General features: G+C 41.6%; 1 protein-coding gene across 1 annotated transcript; it reads right to left on the minus strand.

The window, feature by feature from the left end:
- Positions 1 to 1042: 1042 nt before the first annotated feature.
- On the minus strand, positions 1043 to 15384 carry erap1b (endoplasmic reticulum aminopeptidase 1b). The gene is made up of 19 exons (XM_034091181.2): positions 15176 to 15384; positions 14243 to 14748; positions 13688 to 13826; positions 13369 to 13503; positions 13081 to 13201; positions 12717 to 12871; positions 12416 to 12529; positions 11889 to 12020; positions 11608 to 11739; positions 11355 to 11438; positions 9866 to 10023; positions 9380 to 9459; positions 9104 to 9287; positions 7615 to 7771; positions 4289 to 4473; positions 4009 to 4170; positions 3793 to 3933; positions 3492 to 3573; positions 1043 to 3243 (listed from the first exon to the last, which is right to left on the minus strand). Exons 2-19 carry the CDS (start codon positions 14716 to 14718, stop codon positions 3073 to 3075), a joined length of 2808 nt encoding a protein of 935 aa, XP_033947072.1. The 5' UTR covers positions 14719 to 14748; positions 15176 to 15384; the 3' UTR covers positions 1043 to 3072.
- Between the last annotated feature and the right edge of the window lie 2159 nt (positions 15385 to 17543).

Raw genomic sequence — 17543 nt, forward strand, 5'->3', positions numbered from 1 at the left:
GTGTGTGTGCGTGTGTGTGTGTGTGAACATGTGCTGGACTAAGTGCAAAGCCCAGCTTGTCTGTCAGCCCCTGATACACCCTCAGAAATTGAAGCAGTCTTTGTTATATCAACAGCGTCAGTGTTTATGTAATACAGAAGTGGTATGTGCATGAATAAATGCTCACATTTATGAATGTATACATGTTTTATTAGTTCGTGCTAAAGGTCCTAAAGAAGAATTTATGGCAACAGTAGAAGATTTAAAGAAACAGCTACCTTTCTCCACAAGGCCTCGTGGGAGAGGTAAGCCACAGAATCAAGAGCAGCAGAGGAAGAGCGGTCAACTTTTCTATAGAGATTCATTGAGTGACAAGTGATGTATTTTATCTCAGACAGCTGCCACAGCACTTTGTCCTTCTTTGTAACATTGTATAGAAACGGTAGGCAGAGATTGAGCCACATGTCACCAGGTTAAAGTGATAAGGGTGAAAACAGGAAATCCTGGAATGTGTATTGTCTCAATTAACTCATTGGTTTTGGACCCGAGTAAAATGGTTACCCTCACCTTTACATAGTTGGGACACTTGCAAAAGAGACAGTGACACAAACGGATTGTCAGAAATCAGTTTTAGGCCTCAGTATGCATACTTGTACTGTGATGAAACTCAACCCATATGTTAAACAAACGTTCCGTTAAAGATTTCCAGTCGTCAAACCCCAGTCTAGATAACCCCTTATGAAATCAGAGGTTATTTTTTGACTGAGCATATCTGCAGAGCAACTAGGTACATTTTGTAAGATAAGTGATGTTCGCACATAAAAATGGGTGCTTTCATTCACAAATACTCACACTACTTTGTTAAGCCCCCTGTTAGAGTTTATGCTGTGCCAGTGTGTTTGTCTGTGTGAGTGAATAGAAAGGCAGGTGTCATCTTCACTGCTCGCTCATCAGAGGAGTGAAAAGTACAAAGGTTCATCAATACATCTCTGTGAGCATAACAAGCAAGGATTACCAGTACTATAAAGATGCAAATAATACAATAACTGGAATACAAATTGAATTAGGTCAAATTATCTTTATTTTTCCAATATTTAATTTAACAAACACATGTTGTCCTTACAAAATAACACATTCACTGTTGTGAACAAACACTTTCTGTAACAACACATTCCTTATAGTGCAATTTATTTTGTCATCTTTCAATATTGTTGAAAATGCTACCAAGGAGGAACAGTGGTGTCAGAATTCACGTTTGACAGTGATTCGATAGTGAAAACTCAAGCTAACAGCGCACGACTGTATCAGATCTGATCTTACAGCAGTGTTGATCTTGAAATAGGAATCCAACAATAGAATTAGGAGAAGTACGTTTTATAAAATCATTCAGAAGAAGCAGTTGGAAGCTTTCCGCCTCTTTTAGGCCTCTTCCTCTTTTTTGTGTAATGTAAGAAATGGTGTGGTACCAACATATTTGAGAGAAAAATAAATATCTAATTAGCAATTAATTTATTTTGTGCAACATTAACTATTTGTACCACACTGTACACTATTTATGATGTTTCTGCAGAGATAACGCAGCATGAATGAGAAACTTCAAAAGAGACCTTACAAAGGAAACAACACTCACACCAATAACAACAACAACAACAACAACAAATGTTTAGGTGTCATGACTGTTGCAGAGCTCATTCATTTCAGTTTTTCAAAAGGCCTGTTACCCCCTCAAACCATATGGGGCTTAACATCTACAATCACACACATGTCTTTCAACCTGAGAAACACACTGAACAACACTTATACCCCGGCCACACGAGGACGAAAACGGTCGTTTGCGTTACCGTTTAGTGTCATATAGACCGTTCGGCCACACGAGGACGACCGAATACGGCACTAAACGACTGAGGAAACGATAACTGGTCCCAAGGTGGATAGAACGGCATACGCAACGCTCTGGGGGGTCCAACGGCTCCGTGTGTACGCCCTATACGATCATTTTCTGATAATGATGAGGCAATAGCTCCGCCTCTCCCCACCTCTGCTGCTCACCCCCACGTCAAAGTAAACTGCACACTGAATTCAGATTATTTATCTTTCTCTCGATATGGACCTAAACGCGAGTGAAGTCTAATCTGACAGGACGGAGACACGCAGCTCTGCTCACCTGCAGCTCCTCCCGCTGCAGCAAAACACACACTTCAAGTCAGATCATCACCCTAAGCTATTTTAATTACCTCTCAAACTCCCTAAACTAGTTATAAATATGTTTATTTTTGCTGTCGGTCGGGTCACTCATTACTGGATCAGCTGCTGCATGAGACAGACACTGACGCTGTCCGAAGAGAGGGAGGAAAAAGAGAGGCTCCGTGTATTTTATTATTATATTATATAGATTCGTTATTCATTTGTTTTAAAGCTCAATAAAAAACAAAGAAGACCTTTGACCGGCACTTTTATAATTTTGTCCGGAAGATTTAAACTTTAATACACGTTGACTGGTGAAAAACTCTGTCCGGTTCCCTCGACCCCCACCGCGGAGAATAAACAGAAGGGCAACCATGACAACCATGCTTCTTCGCTGCTTTTGTGGAGGAAGTTACAGCGCCACGTACAGGCTCCTGCATATGTACTGCAGCTTCTCCAGTGGTTGGAGCTAAACGGAGCTGTCTCGTGTGGACATACTATCCGGATGACTATTGCGTGTGGACGGAAGCTTGTTTGCGATTGCGTTTGCGTTAATCCTATGCGTTTAGCCGTTTTCGTCCTCGTGTGGCCGGGGCATTAGTGACAAAGCTCTAGGCTTCAGTTTGGAGAGGTGGCAGAAAGTAAGTCCTAAGTGCTGACACCTCATCAGATCAGGGAAATTAATTATATGTATTGAGATCACCTTTTTTTTTTATCTTTATGTTTACGGAGTGCTAGCCAGCAATCAGTGGCGTTAATATTAAAGTGTAATTACAAGCTGCTTGGATTTGTGTTCAAATACAAAAGGGATCTTCTTTGGGATTCGGATCTGACTGAAGAAATGCTGAGTTAGTTTCTGCCTTTAGCAAACTGATTTTCCAATCCAGACTTGTTTTGTTTCCTCTGAAGCTACAGATCCTCATGCAGAGCTTTGGGTCTGCGTTTGTCCAGCCAGGCCTGCAGCGGAGGAAGGTTTCTGTCCGTCCAGCGGATGTTATCCTCGATGGTCTCGTAGGCCTGCCGGATACATCTCATCTCTGAGCCTGAATCCTCATCCAGAGAGCCGAAGAAGCTTCTCACCTGAGAGCAGAGCAAGTGGACTTAGAATATATATTTGGCTTGACTTTAAAAAATCCACATTTATCTCAATATAAGATTTTAAGACCTAGAGCAGCACATAGGCCCAAAGGGGAGATTAATGTATGCTTTTTTTTTTTACATGAATAAATAATAAAATGCATTTAAAATAAAAAAGGTTTTTGAGGCAACAATCCACACTTTATATAGACACACAATTCGACCAAAAGTATGGACACAGCCTTCCTTACCTCCTCTAACATCTCCCTGGTAGAATACTGGCTAGTCACCCCAGTCACCATGAATGAAACAGTGCTGGATCCCAATTCAAATCTAGAATATTGGAGCAAACAGAGACAAAGTTCAGCGTTCAGAATACACACATTTCATTGAACAAACAAGTATGCTCAGGCTCTATGGTTTTGAGCTACAGTTCTACTTAAATTCTCACCTGTCAAGCACAATATTGAACAAACTTAGATTCCACGCAAATTTGCAAAACTTAGACATAAAAGTAAATGATGAGTGAAAATGCATGAGGGGCTGACTGACTTCTTGATCAGGATGTGCCAGTTTGCTCGGAGGAAGTCCCAGGCCATGTTGTAGCCGCGGGGGTTCCTGCTGACGGAGACCATCACGTCCGGGAGGTCCTGAGTCTTCATCACCACATTGGAGAGGCTGTGCTCCATCATCCTGAGGAAAAACAAATAAGGGTAAGAAGAAACGTAATGCTGGCAGGAGTGTGATGTTTATATATTATGTACCCACCACTTGAGCTTTTCCTGAAGAGGACTGGTGGACATTGCAGATTTCATGCGGCTCTTTACAGACATTTGCAGGGAACTGCGGTACTTCTCCAACAGGAAGTCCCACCCCTCTGGTGTTCGAGCTCCAATCAGAAACACCGCCATGGTGATGTCGACAGGGAGGCTAAAAACAGACAAGGATCAATAACAATTATATGACAAAGTTTAAATGGGAAATATTTAATATTAAAGCCTCAGCTCTGGCAGCATTTTTTAAGAAGAATCCTTAACAAATATCTGACCTCATGGTGCCGTCAGACTCCTTCCACTTGGTAAAGAGCTCGGTGGCTTTTGACACGCAGGGAGCGTAGTTCCTGAAGCAGCCAAAAAGCAGCAGGTAGCTTCTCAGCACTCGCTGAGACACTGATCCAGAGTCAGTCCACTCCTGCCGGCCAATCAGCCCCCGGAACAAATCCACTATGTAGTCCTGAGAGACACACGCAGTTTAAAACAGTCCGTTTTAATAAGAACTATGAATCAAAGATATAACCCCAGCTTTGTAAATTACATTTGGTTTGGTTCCGTTTGGTTGACTGGTTTGGAAAAAACAAGCAATAGGAAGATGTCAATCAGTCAAAGAAATGTTGAAAATAATTGTTAGTTATAACCCTAACATCATTGGGTATTTTTTTTTATTAGAAAGTAAACTATGATAATACAAAACAATAACTATTTTTTTCAACTGTATGATTCCCAAACTTGTGTTGTATTCTGGTTCAATGCCTGAGAGGAACTTCTATCAGTCACAAGCAGCACTTAACTGTACAACATGTAATGGGCACAGTACAGGCTTTTATAGAGCTTATGCAAGAACCATGACTCAGTGTGTAAACTTCTCCTGCTACACAGAAGCGCTAGCAGTTAATATGTTCCTTGTGGAATGTTTGACCTCCTGCAGCTATATAGAGTCGTACTGTTGTCTTATGTCACCATTATGGCATCTGTGTCTGGGCGGAACAATGGCATCTGAATACACTACAGCGAATGGCTAACTAGCACATATCAGTGTATACCAGAAGGTGGTTGGAGTGAGTAGCAGGGGCGGCGGGTACTGTAGGCTAAGGAAGGCTAAGCCTTCCCAAATATTTTTGTCACTGCATCCTGGTAAAATTAAAATATTATGTATAATGTTTGTGTCTTTGACATTAGCTTAGTTATTAGTTATCTTAACTAATCCTAAACGAGATCTCGCTATGCGGCCCTACGACGCTGGTTATCAACTCAGTAAATCAACCCAGGGTAATCTCTCCAGCTGAGAGCGCGTTCAAGGGGCGGGGCTAGCAACATTTGACCAATCACAAACATGGACAAGCGTACTCACAGCGTAGCGTCATACTTCATTCATGAAAATGAAACTATAATATTAGACAAATATAAAGAAATTAAACTTTAAACATCCATGACTTAAACACTTTATCCAGGATAAAAGCAACATAGTTGCACATGCAAGGTGAATACAGAACAGCTGGTTCAAAAATAAATAAACTACTGAGTGTTTGAATCATAGACTGTATAAATAAAGGTTTGAATGCGTAGGCCTATTAACAGGTGTATGATATCACTGCCTCATCTAAGACACGAGTGATCTGACTTAATAATTAAATAATTAACATAATTATATTTGAGTTGAGTGTTTCGTCAACTTAATATGTTGCTTAAAATAATACTTCTGCATACAGTAGGCTATGTGACAATGTAAGTGTTGCACGGCCAGATACGGCTCGAGAAGCTGACTCAGATAAGGAAATATATGATATATTATGATATTATATGATCGATGATGTGATCGATGATGTGGTATGAATGATAAGTGCGACACGTCGGCGTCTTCCCGGCATACGGCAGTTGTTCTGTATTTCCTTTATCCTGTAATATGACAGCAGCACAGAAACCGATGGACTGTCCACTCCAAGTAGGGAATGAGTCCTTACCCCAAGTGAAGGAGTTCAAGTATCTCGGGGTCTTGTTCTCGAGTGAGGGATCAATGGAGCGTGAGATGGGCCGGAGAATCGGAGCGGTATTGCAGTCGCTTTACCGCACCGTTGTGACGAAAAGGGGGCTGAGCCAGAAGGCAAAGCTCTCTGTCTACCGGGCCATTTTCGTTCCTACCCTCACCTCTGGTCATGAAGGATGGGTCATGACCGAAAGAACGAGATCGCGGATACAAGCGGCCGAGATGGGTTTTCTCCGCAGGGTGGCTGGTGTCTCCCTTAGAGATAAGGTGAGAAGTTCGGTCATCAGGGAGGGACTCGGAGTTGAGCCGCTCCTCCTTCGCGTCGAAAGAAGCCAGTTGAGGTGGTTCGGGCACCTAGTTAGGATGCCACCTGGGCGCCTCCCTAGGGAGGTGTTCCAGGCACGTCCAGCTGGGAAGAGACCAAGGGGTAGACCTAGGACCAGGTGGAGGGATTATATCTCTTCGCTGGCCTGGGAGCGCCTTGGGATCCCCCAGTCAGAGCTGGTTGATGTCGCCAGGGAAAAGAAAGTTTGGGGCTCTCTGCTGGAACTGCTACCCCCGCGACCCGACCACGGATAAGCGGGAGAAGATGGATGGATGGATGTAATATGACTTGATAGATTTAAACTCCGCACACTGAGCTCTGATTGGTCAGCAGGCGGTGCTTTCACTGAGAGTTGATCTCGGTTGATAGACGCCGGAGGCGGGCAGCATCAGGTAAAACAAGTTATTTAGCCTTCCCAAACCTGAGCCTCACGCGCCGCCTATGGTGAGTAGTTGTCATTCAAAAAGGGGAATGACTGGATATACAAGCCACTGTTATAATCAGGGGTGCACATCACTTTCTCAGCTGGAGTCAGTGTTTGGTACTCCAACTTCTGGCTCCACTCAAAGTTAGTACTTCAGGAAAGTCGACGGGGACGGGGGCTAGTGGAGTACTTTGTGACCACAGAGCTTGAACGTTGTGATCAGCTGTTTTCGCGCAGTTCTCCAGTGATGGGGGGGGGGGTCTCCCTCCGCAGCCTGTTGGCTTTGTGACACAAGTGACGGTACGCATTTCAGATTGTTGCAGCGCATGCGTACCTGCGTACCAGTTATGTGCACCCCTGGTTATAATACATTCATGATGACAAGCAGAGCAGTGTTTTCCATCCATTTTCACTTTCTTTCACCACTTAGCTTCATTTCAGATGGCAATGGGTTGTGAAAATATCAGAGAATAATCAGATGATTTCAATTGATGAGAAATGAATCCTTATGTGTCCTCTTTATTGTAGTTGTTTGGTTGCTTCCCTGACATCCGTTTATCTATTATTTAACCAATCAGAGTGGTTTTCTCTCACACACTTGATAAAGTCAATAAGGGCCGACTAATGCCAACATCCAGCATGCTAGGATCTTTAGCCTTTCACTCGTATTACTACTTTGCTCTAAGTGGGTGTTAACATTGAAATGTGGGATTATTACATTCATAGACAAGTTTGAATGTCACAAAAACATTTCAAGCAGTGTGACATCCTGAACCTCCATTAAGAGTAGTTTTAACTTTAAGACTCTCTTCTCTTTGTAATGTTATATCGTCTGTTTTGTGCCTCGAATGCTGCCTTCACTTACCTTCATCTGATTCTCCAGAGCAGCCATGTCTCTCTTCTCCATCAGTTTGTACAGAGGCACAAGCTCTCCAAAGCCCTGAGTCACAGCCATGATCTCGGTCTCTTTGGACAGGTACAGAGACAGATCCAGAGCCGTGTCCAGCCTCACCTTCTCCGTGCTGTAGCACACATGGAAGGCTTCAAATCAACACCATGCGGCAGGTTAGTCCATATTAGCAAACATTACATTTCAGGTTACAGTTTACAAGCCATCATCAGCAATAAAGACAACCTCTGTTAGCACAAACAAATATTTGTATGGGAATTGTGATGCAGGATAAACAGCATGTTCAAATATTTATCCGATCTCTTAAAGGTCCGCTATTATACTCTTTTCATCAATATATTATAGTTCTCAATACAAAATTTGTCTCTGAAGCGTTGGTTTTAAAATACCAAACAGATGTAGCATCCCATAATACCCTCTGTTTCAGCCCCATTTCAAAAGTGCTGATTCTCTGTCTGTTTCTTTAAGGCTCGGACACACCAATCTGACAACAAAGAACTGAGGACCCCGACTGTCGCGTCGCCTCTCTGCCTTTTGGCCATGTGTCGCACTGGAACACACCGCAAAGACTTCAGCCGACGGCCAAGAAGCACGTACGAACTGCGCATGCGTGAGTGGCAATAACTCTCCTTACCAGCAGGCGGCGGTAGTGTGTATTCGTCATTCACAAGAAGCAACAACCGGAAGACAGACTGCGTGATAACCGAGAGAAGAAGAACAGACTGCGTGATATAAACAAACAACAAATAGCGTGTGCGTTCCATTTCCACTCTACAGTGAGAAGCTCATGGGGCTTTCCCGAACCTGTGTCGAGAGCTGGAGTTAAATTAAATCTCAGATGTGCCTTCTTAATAGTTTGTTTGTGTTCCTCACTTCCGTTTAGCTTCTCATGCAGTGATTCGCTAGCTGAACAGCCAATCAGAGTGATTTCTTTGGCCAACTGCCTTTGGCCGACTGTCGAAAACTGTTTTCGGCCGAAAAGGCGTCGGCCCGGCTGAAAAGACCCGACGGTGCGGGACACACCAATCTGAGTAGGGCGTGTCGACGCTCATCGTCGGCCTGTCGCCCACCGACGCCGATAATCGGCCTGGTGTGTCCGTGCCTTTAGATGAAAATCAGGAGCCACTCCCCACGCCCCTCTGAGAGATATTTGGTTAAAAAGAACACAATGGTGCTCAAGGAGGAGATTCAGTTGATAAGGTGGTGGGGGGGGGGGGGGGGAGGGGTGTTACCTTGGTTGGTTATTGGCTAATGGTTACACAAGCCAAATGATGATATCACAAAGTGGCCAAAATCTGATCAGCTAATTTTCAGACAGGTTTTTATATAAATGGATCAGGACAAAAAGAGAATCTTTTTTTCTGAAACTTTCAGAATCTCTATAACATTTTTAAAAAAGACAATGAAAAAGGGGATTTTGCATAATAGGTGACCTTTAACAGACCTGACCAGCTGGAAGACGTTGTGGATGAGACTGGCGCGGTCGTTGCTGCTCAGGGCCGTGTGGTTGTGGTGCAGCAGTTTGATGATGGAGTTCCACCCCTCGCCTGCGTAGTGCACCATGTAGTAGCCGCTCATGTCCACGTTGAACTTCACCCAGTCCGCCTCCTCCGGCAGGTACAGGACATCTGCATGGAGGAAGAGTAGAGATGAGCAATGAGGACTTGTAGATGTAATATTGTTTTAAAATCAGCCTCTTCACACTGGGCAATGCACTCACCGGTCTTTGTCTTGAGCAGGAAGCGGTGCACGGTGCTAGAGGTGCTGGTCATGTAGGTCAGAGGGATCTGCCAAAGAAATCTGACACCAACCCACGATATGAATCAAATTAACAATTACATATCAAACTACTGTACTTGGGAAGATACACCCAAACAAATAATAGCTTGTAACAATTACTGTAACTTAATGTCTGGCTAGTCAAAATATTCACTGTTACATGCTTCAATTACTGCTACACTATTACATAATCATCAGAAATGACACCTATCAATTCATTATTGGATTTTTACGAGCTATAACGGTTTGCAGCGTGCTGTATTTCATTGTTTTTCCTTTGTCACAATCTGATGGTAGTGTAGAGTATGAGACTGTGGCTTTAAAATGTATTTTAAATGCAGGAAAAGGGACTTTTGAAATGATGTATATTCAACACTTTTGATATGTGCCATAATCTTGAATAATGTGGATTATTTTGACTTGTTACCCTTCAGTGAGAGAGTAGTCGTCTGTCTTCAGGTAACGTTCCTGACTGAGCCTGACCTCCCGACCTCTGACCTCCACAGTGACCAATGGGAAGCCCTCCTGCAGCGTCCAGGTGTCCATGATGGCCCGGACATCTAGCTCATCACCAGAGTACCATTTCTGCGTATGCACAAACACAAACACAAATTTAGATCCACAATAAATGATTTAACATCATTATAAGTGACGGATTTGTGATACAGCTACATGAGATAATTATATAACGCTAGTATGTGATATGGAATTTGTGTAGCAGGGTAAAATTGTAAAAAAAATTAATTCTGTTTGCAGATGTTATTGTTGTATTATAATTAGTGCTGTCAAAATTATCGCGTTAACGGCGGTAATTAATTTTTTGAATTAATTGCGTTAAAATATTTAACGCATTTAACGCATGTGCAGAATGGCCCGCCCCATACGTGCCACCAGTGGCAACGCCAGGGTATGGCTGGGGTAGGCTACACCCATACCAATAAATGGCTTAGCCCCACCATGAAAAATGATGTTAAAGTAAGCAAAATAAAGTCTGCCAACTCGCGCGGAGTAAATTGCACAGACAGCAGTTAGTAAGACTGATTTCAGTAGCCACGGTTTTGAAAACTTTTGTCACGTAGTGATCGTCTTCTCAATAGAACATCTTTGATAACGGCGTGGTGTTGTTGCAGGAAGTCCCGACGCAGAATACTCTTGCTGTAGTACAGGGCAGAGCCATATAATAGTAATAAATAATATGGCTCTGGTACAGGGGTGCACATAACTGGTACGCAGGTTATGTGCGTAATCTGAAATGCGTACCGTCACTTGTGTCACAAAGCGCATTTGCGTACCGAGTACTTGTGAAGCTTTTCCAGAAGGCGGTTAGATCACCGGACGACAGAGTCGGTCTCCGTGTGCACAGACAGGGCTGCTGTTAACGTCGGTCTGTACAACGGAACTGTGCCAAAACTACGCCAACCGGCTGCGGAGGGAGACTCCCCTCTTCACTGGAGAACTGCGCTAAAACAGCTGATCACAACGTTCACACTCTGTGGTCACGAAGTACTCTCTCCCCTCTCCCCCCCCCCCCTCTGTCGACTTTCCTGAAGTACTCCCCCGTTGATAGAAATCAACACGTAATGAATTAAGACCCCACGGTTTGATGATTGATAGGTGTGTGGGTTGTCTTTCATTTTGACACGCAGAAAAATGTTATAATAAACATAGATACTGTATGTTAAATGGATATATCCGCCTGCTTTCATTTATCTTTCCATTCCCACAACAATATACATAAATAAATGGCATATTTTGGACATAGTTCGAATGGTGATTAATCATGATTAATTAATTTTTAAACTGTGATTAATCTGATTACAATTTTTAATCGTTTGACAGCCCTAATTATAATTCTTAGGGACTGTTTGCTCAGACAGAGTATTTGTTAAAAATTGATTAAAATAATTCAAACTTACAGTGGCTCCAGACTGGACGTCACGCTTAGAGCAGAATTCTTTGTGCTTAATCCGGCCTTCGTCCAGATCATCTGAGTTGCAGACCTGATGGAGGGCAAACACAACTTTTACAAACAACAACAACACTTTCAATCCCAAACACAGCCATTGTCAAGTGTCACACTGACATCTATAATACTTGAGGGCTAAAGATTAAATGTCAAGCTGAAAAACAGGCAGCAACACTCGTTTTAGGCTCGAATGCATGGCTCACATTGGTCAGGCTCTCCCACAGGTGGCTGTTGACGGTGTTTTGGTAGCTGTAGCGCTTCAGGTATCGGATGATGCCAATCTCAAAAGCCTCAGGAGTCAGGAAGTCTCGCAGCATATTCAGAATACATGCCCCCTAAAATCAGATGAAAACACAGGCATGTAGGAAATTAACAATCTGATGTTTTTTTTTTACTTTTGTTTTTTGGGTAAGGCTTTCTGAAAAATGCAATTATTATACTGTTTATCAGTAAATGGTTGGTTCTTTGATAGAATGAAGCTGACCTTGTCGTATGAAACGTCGTCGAACATCTCCTGGATCTGCGTGGGGTTTTCCACGGGAGTGGAGACTGGGTGGGAGGAGCTGAGAGAGTCTACCTCCATGGCCTCAAAACATTTCGCCAAGAAAAAGTCATCCTGGAAAAGGAGAGAGGCGGGAGAGGAATGAGAACGGAAGGAGGAGATGAGGTAAGCGAGTAAGAGCAGTTCAGGATAGACTTTACAACATTTTTAAATGTTTTACAGGCACCCTTAACCACTTCAAAATAATCAAAAACGCTCTCATCGCCTGCTTGTTTCACCTAACGAGGTGATAACACAAGAGTTATTCAGCCAATGTATAGTACTATAGTACATTTAACATCTTCTTTTTTATGCAAGTCATTTTGAATTTCACTTGAAAAGACAGAAATAGAGAATGAATAAACAAAATGACACTGTACTGTATGGCATATTACAGGATGAGACCTGCTATGCTGTGATCCCTTGCTTACATGTTTCAGGTAAAGTAAAAGTACGTGCTTGTCTCTCACCACTTGCAGCTCTGGGTAGGTGATTCTGAGAGAAATAAACTCCATGAACTTCGCAAAACCCTCATTGAGCCACAGGTCGTTCCACCACTCCATCGTCACCAGGTTCCCAAACCACTGCACACGAAGAAGAATGTTCAAGACCAGCATTTAACATACATATGCATCTCTAAGTTTAGAACTGTAACCACTGTGCAATTCTTGTTCTTAGCTCGACAGCAGCTTCCAACTTTAATCACATGTTCATAACTAAGGCAACTTTGTACAGCGTGATTAAGTATGACACCAATGTTTTTCTTTTTACCTGGTGTGCGAGCTCATGGGCGATGACCTTGGTGATACCCAGTTTGTCTGAAGCTGAGGACTTGTCAGGGTCAAAGAGGAGACCCGTCTCTCTGTAGGTGGTCAGCCCCCAGTTCTCCATCGCACCCGACTGGAAGTCAGGGATAGCAGCCAGGTCTGTCGAGTACAACATCAAACACATCAATACAAATGCATAATGGTACATTCATGTCACCGGCTAATCCAACCATTTTAAAACAAATGTTCCTTTTTTTATACTAAAAAATGAATTGCGAAAATATCAGCAAATTAGTTGATCGTGAAAATAAACTTTAGTTGTAGCCCTATTAATAACATGGTAATAAAATGAATGAATTTCCACTGACCCTGTTTGGGTAATGGGTAAGGAATATCAAAATAGTCATCGTAGAAGTCCAACAGCTTGACAGCAGCATCCAGCGCAAAGGCTGTCTGGTCAATCTTCTCCGGGACAGCGTAGACTGAAATCTGATGGTCAGAACAGAAAAGAACAAACTCATAAGTATAAATGTAACAGAAATATTACAAACATCTGAATATGAAACAAACAAATGTATCTTGTATAAACTGTTGAAATGTGTCTTTGAAGGAAATGACAAACTATTCTAAATACACAGTTTCTGAGTCCTCCTCACCTTGACACCATGCTGGGTGGTCTTGCTCACAGACAGGAAGTCAGACACAATGTAGGCCACCAGGTAAGTGCTCATTTTTACAGTGGTGTCGAAGTGATCCTTAAGCAAACCGCCTGGCAGCTCATCAGTTTTTACCTAAGAAACACAGGTGCGTTGTGATAGAGATAAAGAAAACAAAGCAGAGGTCAAATACAGACAGTATGGTGAATAAGTAGTTTTTGGTAGCCCTAAAAATAAAACATCTCTACAGGGTAGTATGTTTCATTATTACATTTGACAGAAATGTGAAGGCAAAGATTTGTCAACCCTTCAGGTGTACCATGGGCATGTTGGATATGGCTATGTGGCGTGGCTCTCGTGTAATCCGTATGGTGAAGTTGGCTTTGAAGGCGGGCTCATCAAAACAGGGGAAGGCTAATCGAGCAAAGGTGGCTTCAAACTGCGTGGAGGCCATGACCCTAGTAGTGAAAATAGATGGTTGTAAAATGGCATGCTGTACACATATAAACAAGATAATTAAAGATTCTATATTTCGCATTTTCCAAACCAATATATCACTGCCAAATTTGATTTTGTCAGGTAAAACTACAATACACAATGGACATCATTAAAATTATTGATAGCTTTTGTCTCACACCTGTTACAGTCAAAATTTCCCATCAACCCTTGTGTTTCAAGTTTGTATGAAAAAACAGCATCATCAGCAGAGTTTAATATTGTATTAATAAAGGCTATGAATGACCAATCTCATGGTCACTTATAGTCTTACTTTAAAGCATTAACATGTATATGTATTACTGATACAGTGATGTTAAAATGCTACATACGGCAACATCAAAAGAAACTCAGAAAAATACGTTAAGCCTGCTCTCACCGGACTTCCCCACTGCTGGTGCGGTAGCTGCTCTTGTAGAAACCATGGTAGCTCTCGGAAAAGTTGGCAGCGAACTCCAGCTGAACTTCATACCTTCTCCCTTTGGCCAGCACCGAGTCTGACTCCAGGGCGAGCTGATTGAAACGAGGATGCTCCGACACCTTGAGAGGCTTCACACCTTCAGTTGCAAAGAGCAACACATTAGATATATGCAGATGCTTGGAGTGGAGAATGATGGCGTTGGTGTCTTCGTGCACGTCCAGCTGGATACGAACAACGCCACTGAAGTCCAGGGTGGTCAGATTGGGGTGGATGGTCAAGTCATAGTGGATGGGGGAGATGGTTTTAGGGAGCCTCATGCTGCCCCAGGGGAAAGGGGGTGCTTTGAGGTCAACCTGAACTCGATCTGGTAGCTGTGCTCCTGATGAGGGAGGAAAAGGGAGGAACAGCAGCAACAGGAGAGGTGCTGCTAACATGGTGACAATGACAGCAGGAAATCCCCTCACCTGTAACAAAATATCACACAAATGCGTTCAGAGATATTGTATCTTTATTTTGCATTTTCGAATTTAAATAACACATCAGATCTGTGGACACAGTTCTCACTGAACAAAAACGTGACTTTATTACACATTGAGAGATTTTGCATCACACAGGTTTCACTTTGACATATCTCATTAAAAAAAAGACTAATGAAAGCAACATAGTTAATCATACTTCTGCTACGCAAACACATAAGATCATACGCACCAACGTGACAGGATGGATGGAAGTGCAACAGCTTCGATTTCACACAAATGTCTATTTATTTCAAGAATCCCTAAAGTAAGTAAGTCATACTCCATCATAACTGAGGCGTTACATTAATATAGTCCGTTATCTTACATGCCTCACATGAATCATATATGTAATGTGTTGATTTCGTCAACTCACCGTGTAGTTTCTTTGCACGCAGTATTAGCACTCGGGCTATAATTCAAGAGGGAAAGTGAAAGTGTTGAAGGAAGAGTTGCATGCTGGGACGGTACAGGAAACGTAGGTAAAACAGTTGATGTCATTGACCTGCAGCTGGGGTGAAGATGAGATATAAGATGTTTTATTTATTGTTTTCATGTCTGCAGCTTCATGCGCTCCAGGAAGTGTGAATATAAAGACTTCCGGCCGGGTTTTCAGAAAATAGACTACCAGCATATTTTATAGATTAACATAGCAGTTTCAACAAGGTCATAAAAGGATATCAAAACAAGAGCGAGCAGATATTACAGTTAGAAATAAGAAGGAACGATTTACTGTGAACAGGAAGTTCCGTGTTGTTATGGCCTGCAATAACATAGCTCACCACTAGAGTGTGCCATTGCTTTGACTGAGGGTAATTCCTGGTTGTTCCTCTTAAAAAATAAATATATTTATAAATATAATTTATGAATTAATTAACTGAACGATACATTATTTTGTTTCCTTCTCCATTTATTCTTATCTTTTATTTCCTGTTCTACGCTTTTGAATAAATCATCACAATTTCCCCTGGGCCCTGTGTTTAAAAGAGCCCTTTTTCTCTTCAAACTCTGAAGCTAAGTCAGAGGATGTGGGTGTTGAAGATACAAGTGGTTCATTTGAGAATTATATTGGACATTTAGGATTTTAGGAAATATATTTTAATAAGTGTGCAGTTCAACATAAAAAAAAGAATGTGAGATAAAAAAACAAGATCAAATGTAGATGTTTTTACATCACAGCATGATCAACTTTTACATAATAACATTGTCAACTAAAATGCAGGCATATGATATAAGTCAAGTGAATATAAACACATGCTATTCTCAAAATAAAGAATACAAATGTTTTTCTTTTCCGACTAAAGTGTCAACAAGTTTTCTAAATCAGTCCAAAATAACCTGGAATAGGTAAACTGAAATCATTTGATTCTTTGAAGTTCTTATTTTACAGTAGTATCAAAACACATTGAGCTATAAAGTGGAAGTCATATGTCGACAAAACAAAGATTGTGTTCATTTGGCATAGGCATACAGGAAGAAAGAAATGTACTATTAGATCCGTAGACTCACAAGATCTATGAACAATGTTATCATAGATCATAGATGTGCCAAGAGCAAGGACTGTCTCAGGTAAGACAGCTTTTATGTGCGCAGCTCCACTTGCTTGGAACAATCTTCAGCAAGAATTGAAACTGAGCAATCTCATTCCTCTGCATGTTTTTAAAGCTAGGCTAAATGAAATGCTTGCCGATACAATGGGCACTTGTAAATGTCTATAACTATGTATCCTGTAAATATAATGTATAATGTCCTTTATTGTTTTATGTTTCATGTGGAACCTATATGCTGCAGGTCTCCCTTGAAAAAGAGATCTATGATCTCAATGGGACCAATCTGGTTAAATAAAGGTTTGAAATGAAATGAAATGAAATCAGCTCAGATGATCTTAGTTGATTATGTATAGGCACTGACAAGACAAGACTCACTTTTGTTGCTATTTGCCTGAACAAATTAAACAAGACAAATGTTTTGAAGTATTTTTATTTATGTGCTGACAGAGTTGTATTGTGTGTGAAATATAGTTTGAATGTTTGTATTTATTTTTATATATTTGTCTAGTTACACTATTTCATTTGTTATGTTAAAAAATCACAAAATGGAAATACAAATGAAGTGAAGTCTTCATCATGTTCAACTTGCGGAGCAGTGTGAAGCTAAGAAGGGGGTATCTTGAATTAGATATATTCAGACTTATCCATTTATTTTTGTTAAAACATGTCAAGGCGTCAAACCTGTATTTAAACGTTTGTTATTCCTCTCTTTAGAATTTATAAAAAGTCCAGAAATCACTTATTAAATCATAATCTAACTTCATGGTGGAAATTCCACACTTAATCACCTTCTGGTAAGAAAAGAACAAATATACAAGCTTACACCAAAGTGGGGGGGTGGGGGGAGCTCCCCTGAAGGCCGACTTTGAGATAAATAGGGGGAGCCTAAACGAATTGTGCATATTTGTGTCACACAGATTAGAAATGTTGAGTTTCTCTAAATAAAAGTTCTTGAAATAAATAATAGTCATTGTTCATTGCAGTTTTTGAATATATTTTGCCACTGCTGTGTTCACTTGCTACTACTGCAAGTCATGTTCATGTTCCTGCTGTTGTGTTTCATGTTGCTGCTGCTTGCCTGCCCCACCACCACCCCAGCTTCCACCTGTAGGCTCGGGGGTTAGTTATCTAATCATCACTCAATGTTCTATGTACATCGGTGGAGTGATGAGGCCCGAGCCTAGACGCCAAACT

The sequence above is a fragment of the Pseudochaenichthys georgianus genome, chromosome 9 (genome assembly GCF_902827115.2).
Source record: "Pseudochaenichthys georgianus chromosome 9, fPseGeo1.2, whole genome shotgun sequence".
Lineage (NCBI taxonomy): Eukaryota > Metazoa > Chordata > Actinopteri > Perciformes > Channichthyidae > Pseudochaenichthys > Pseudochaenichthys georgianus.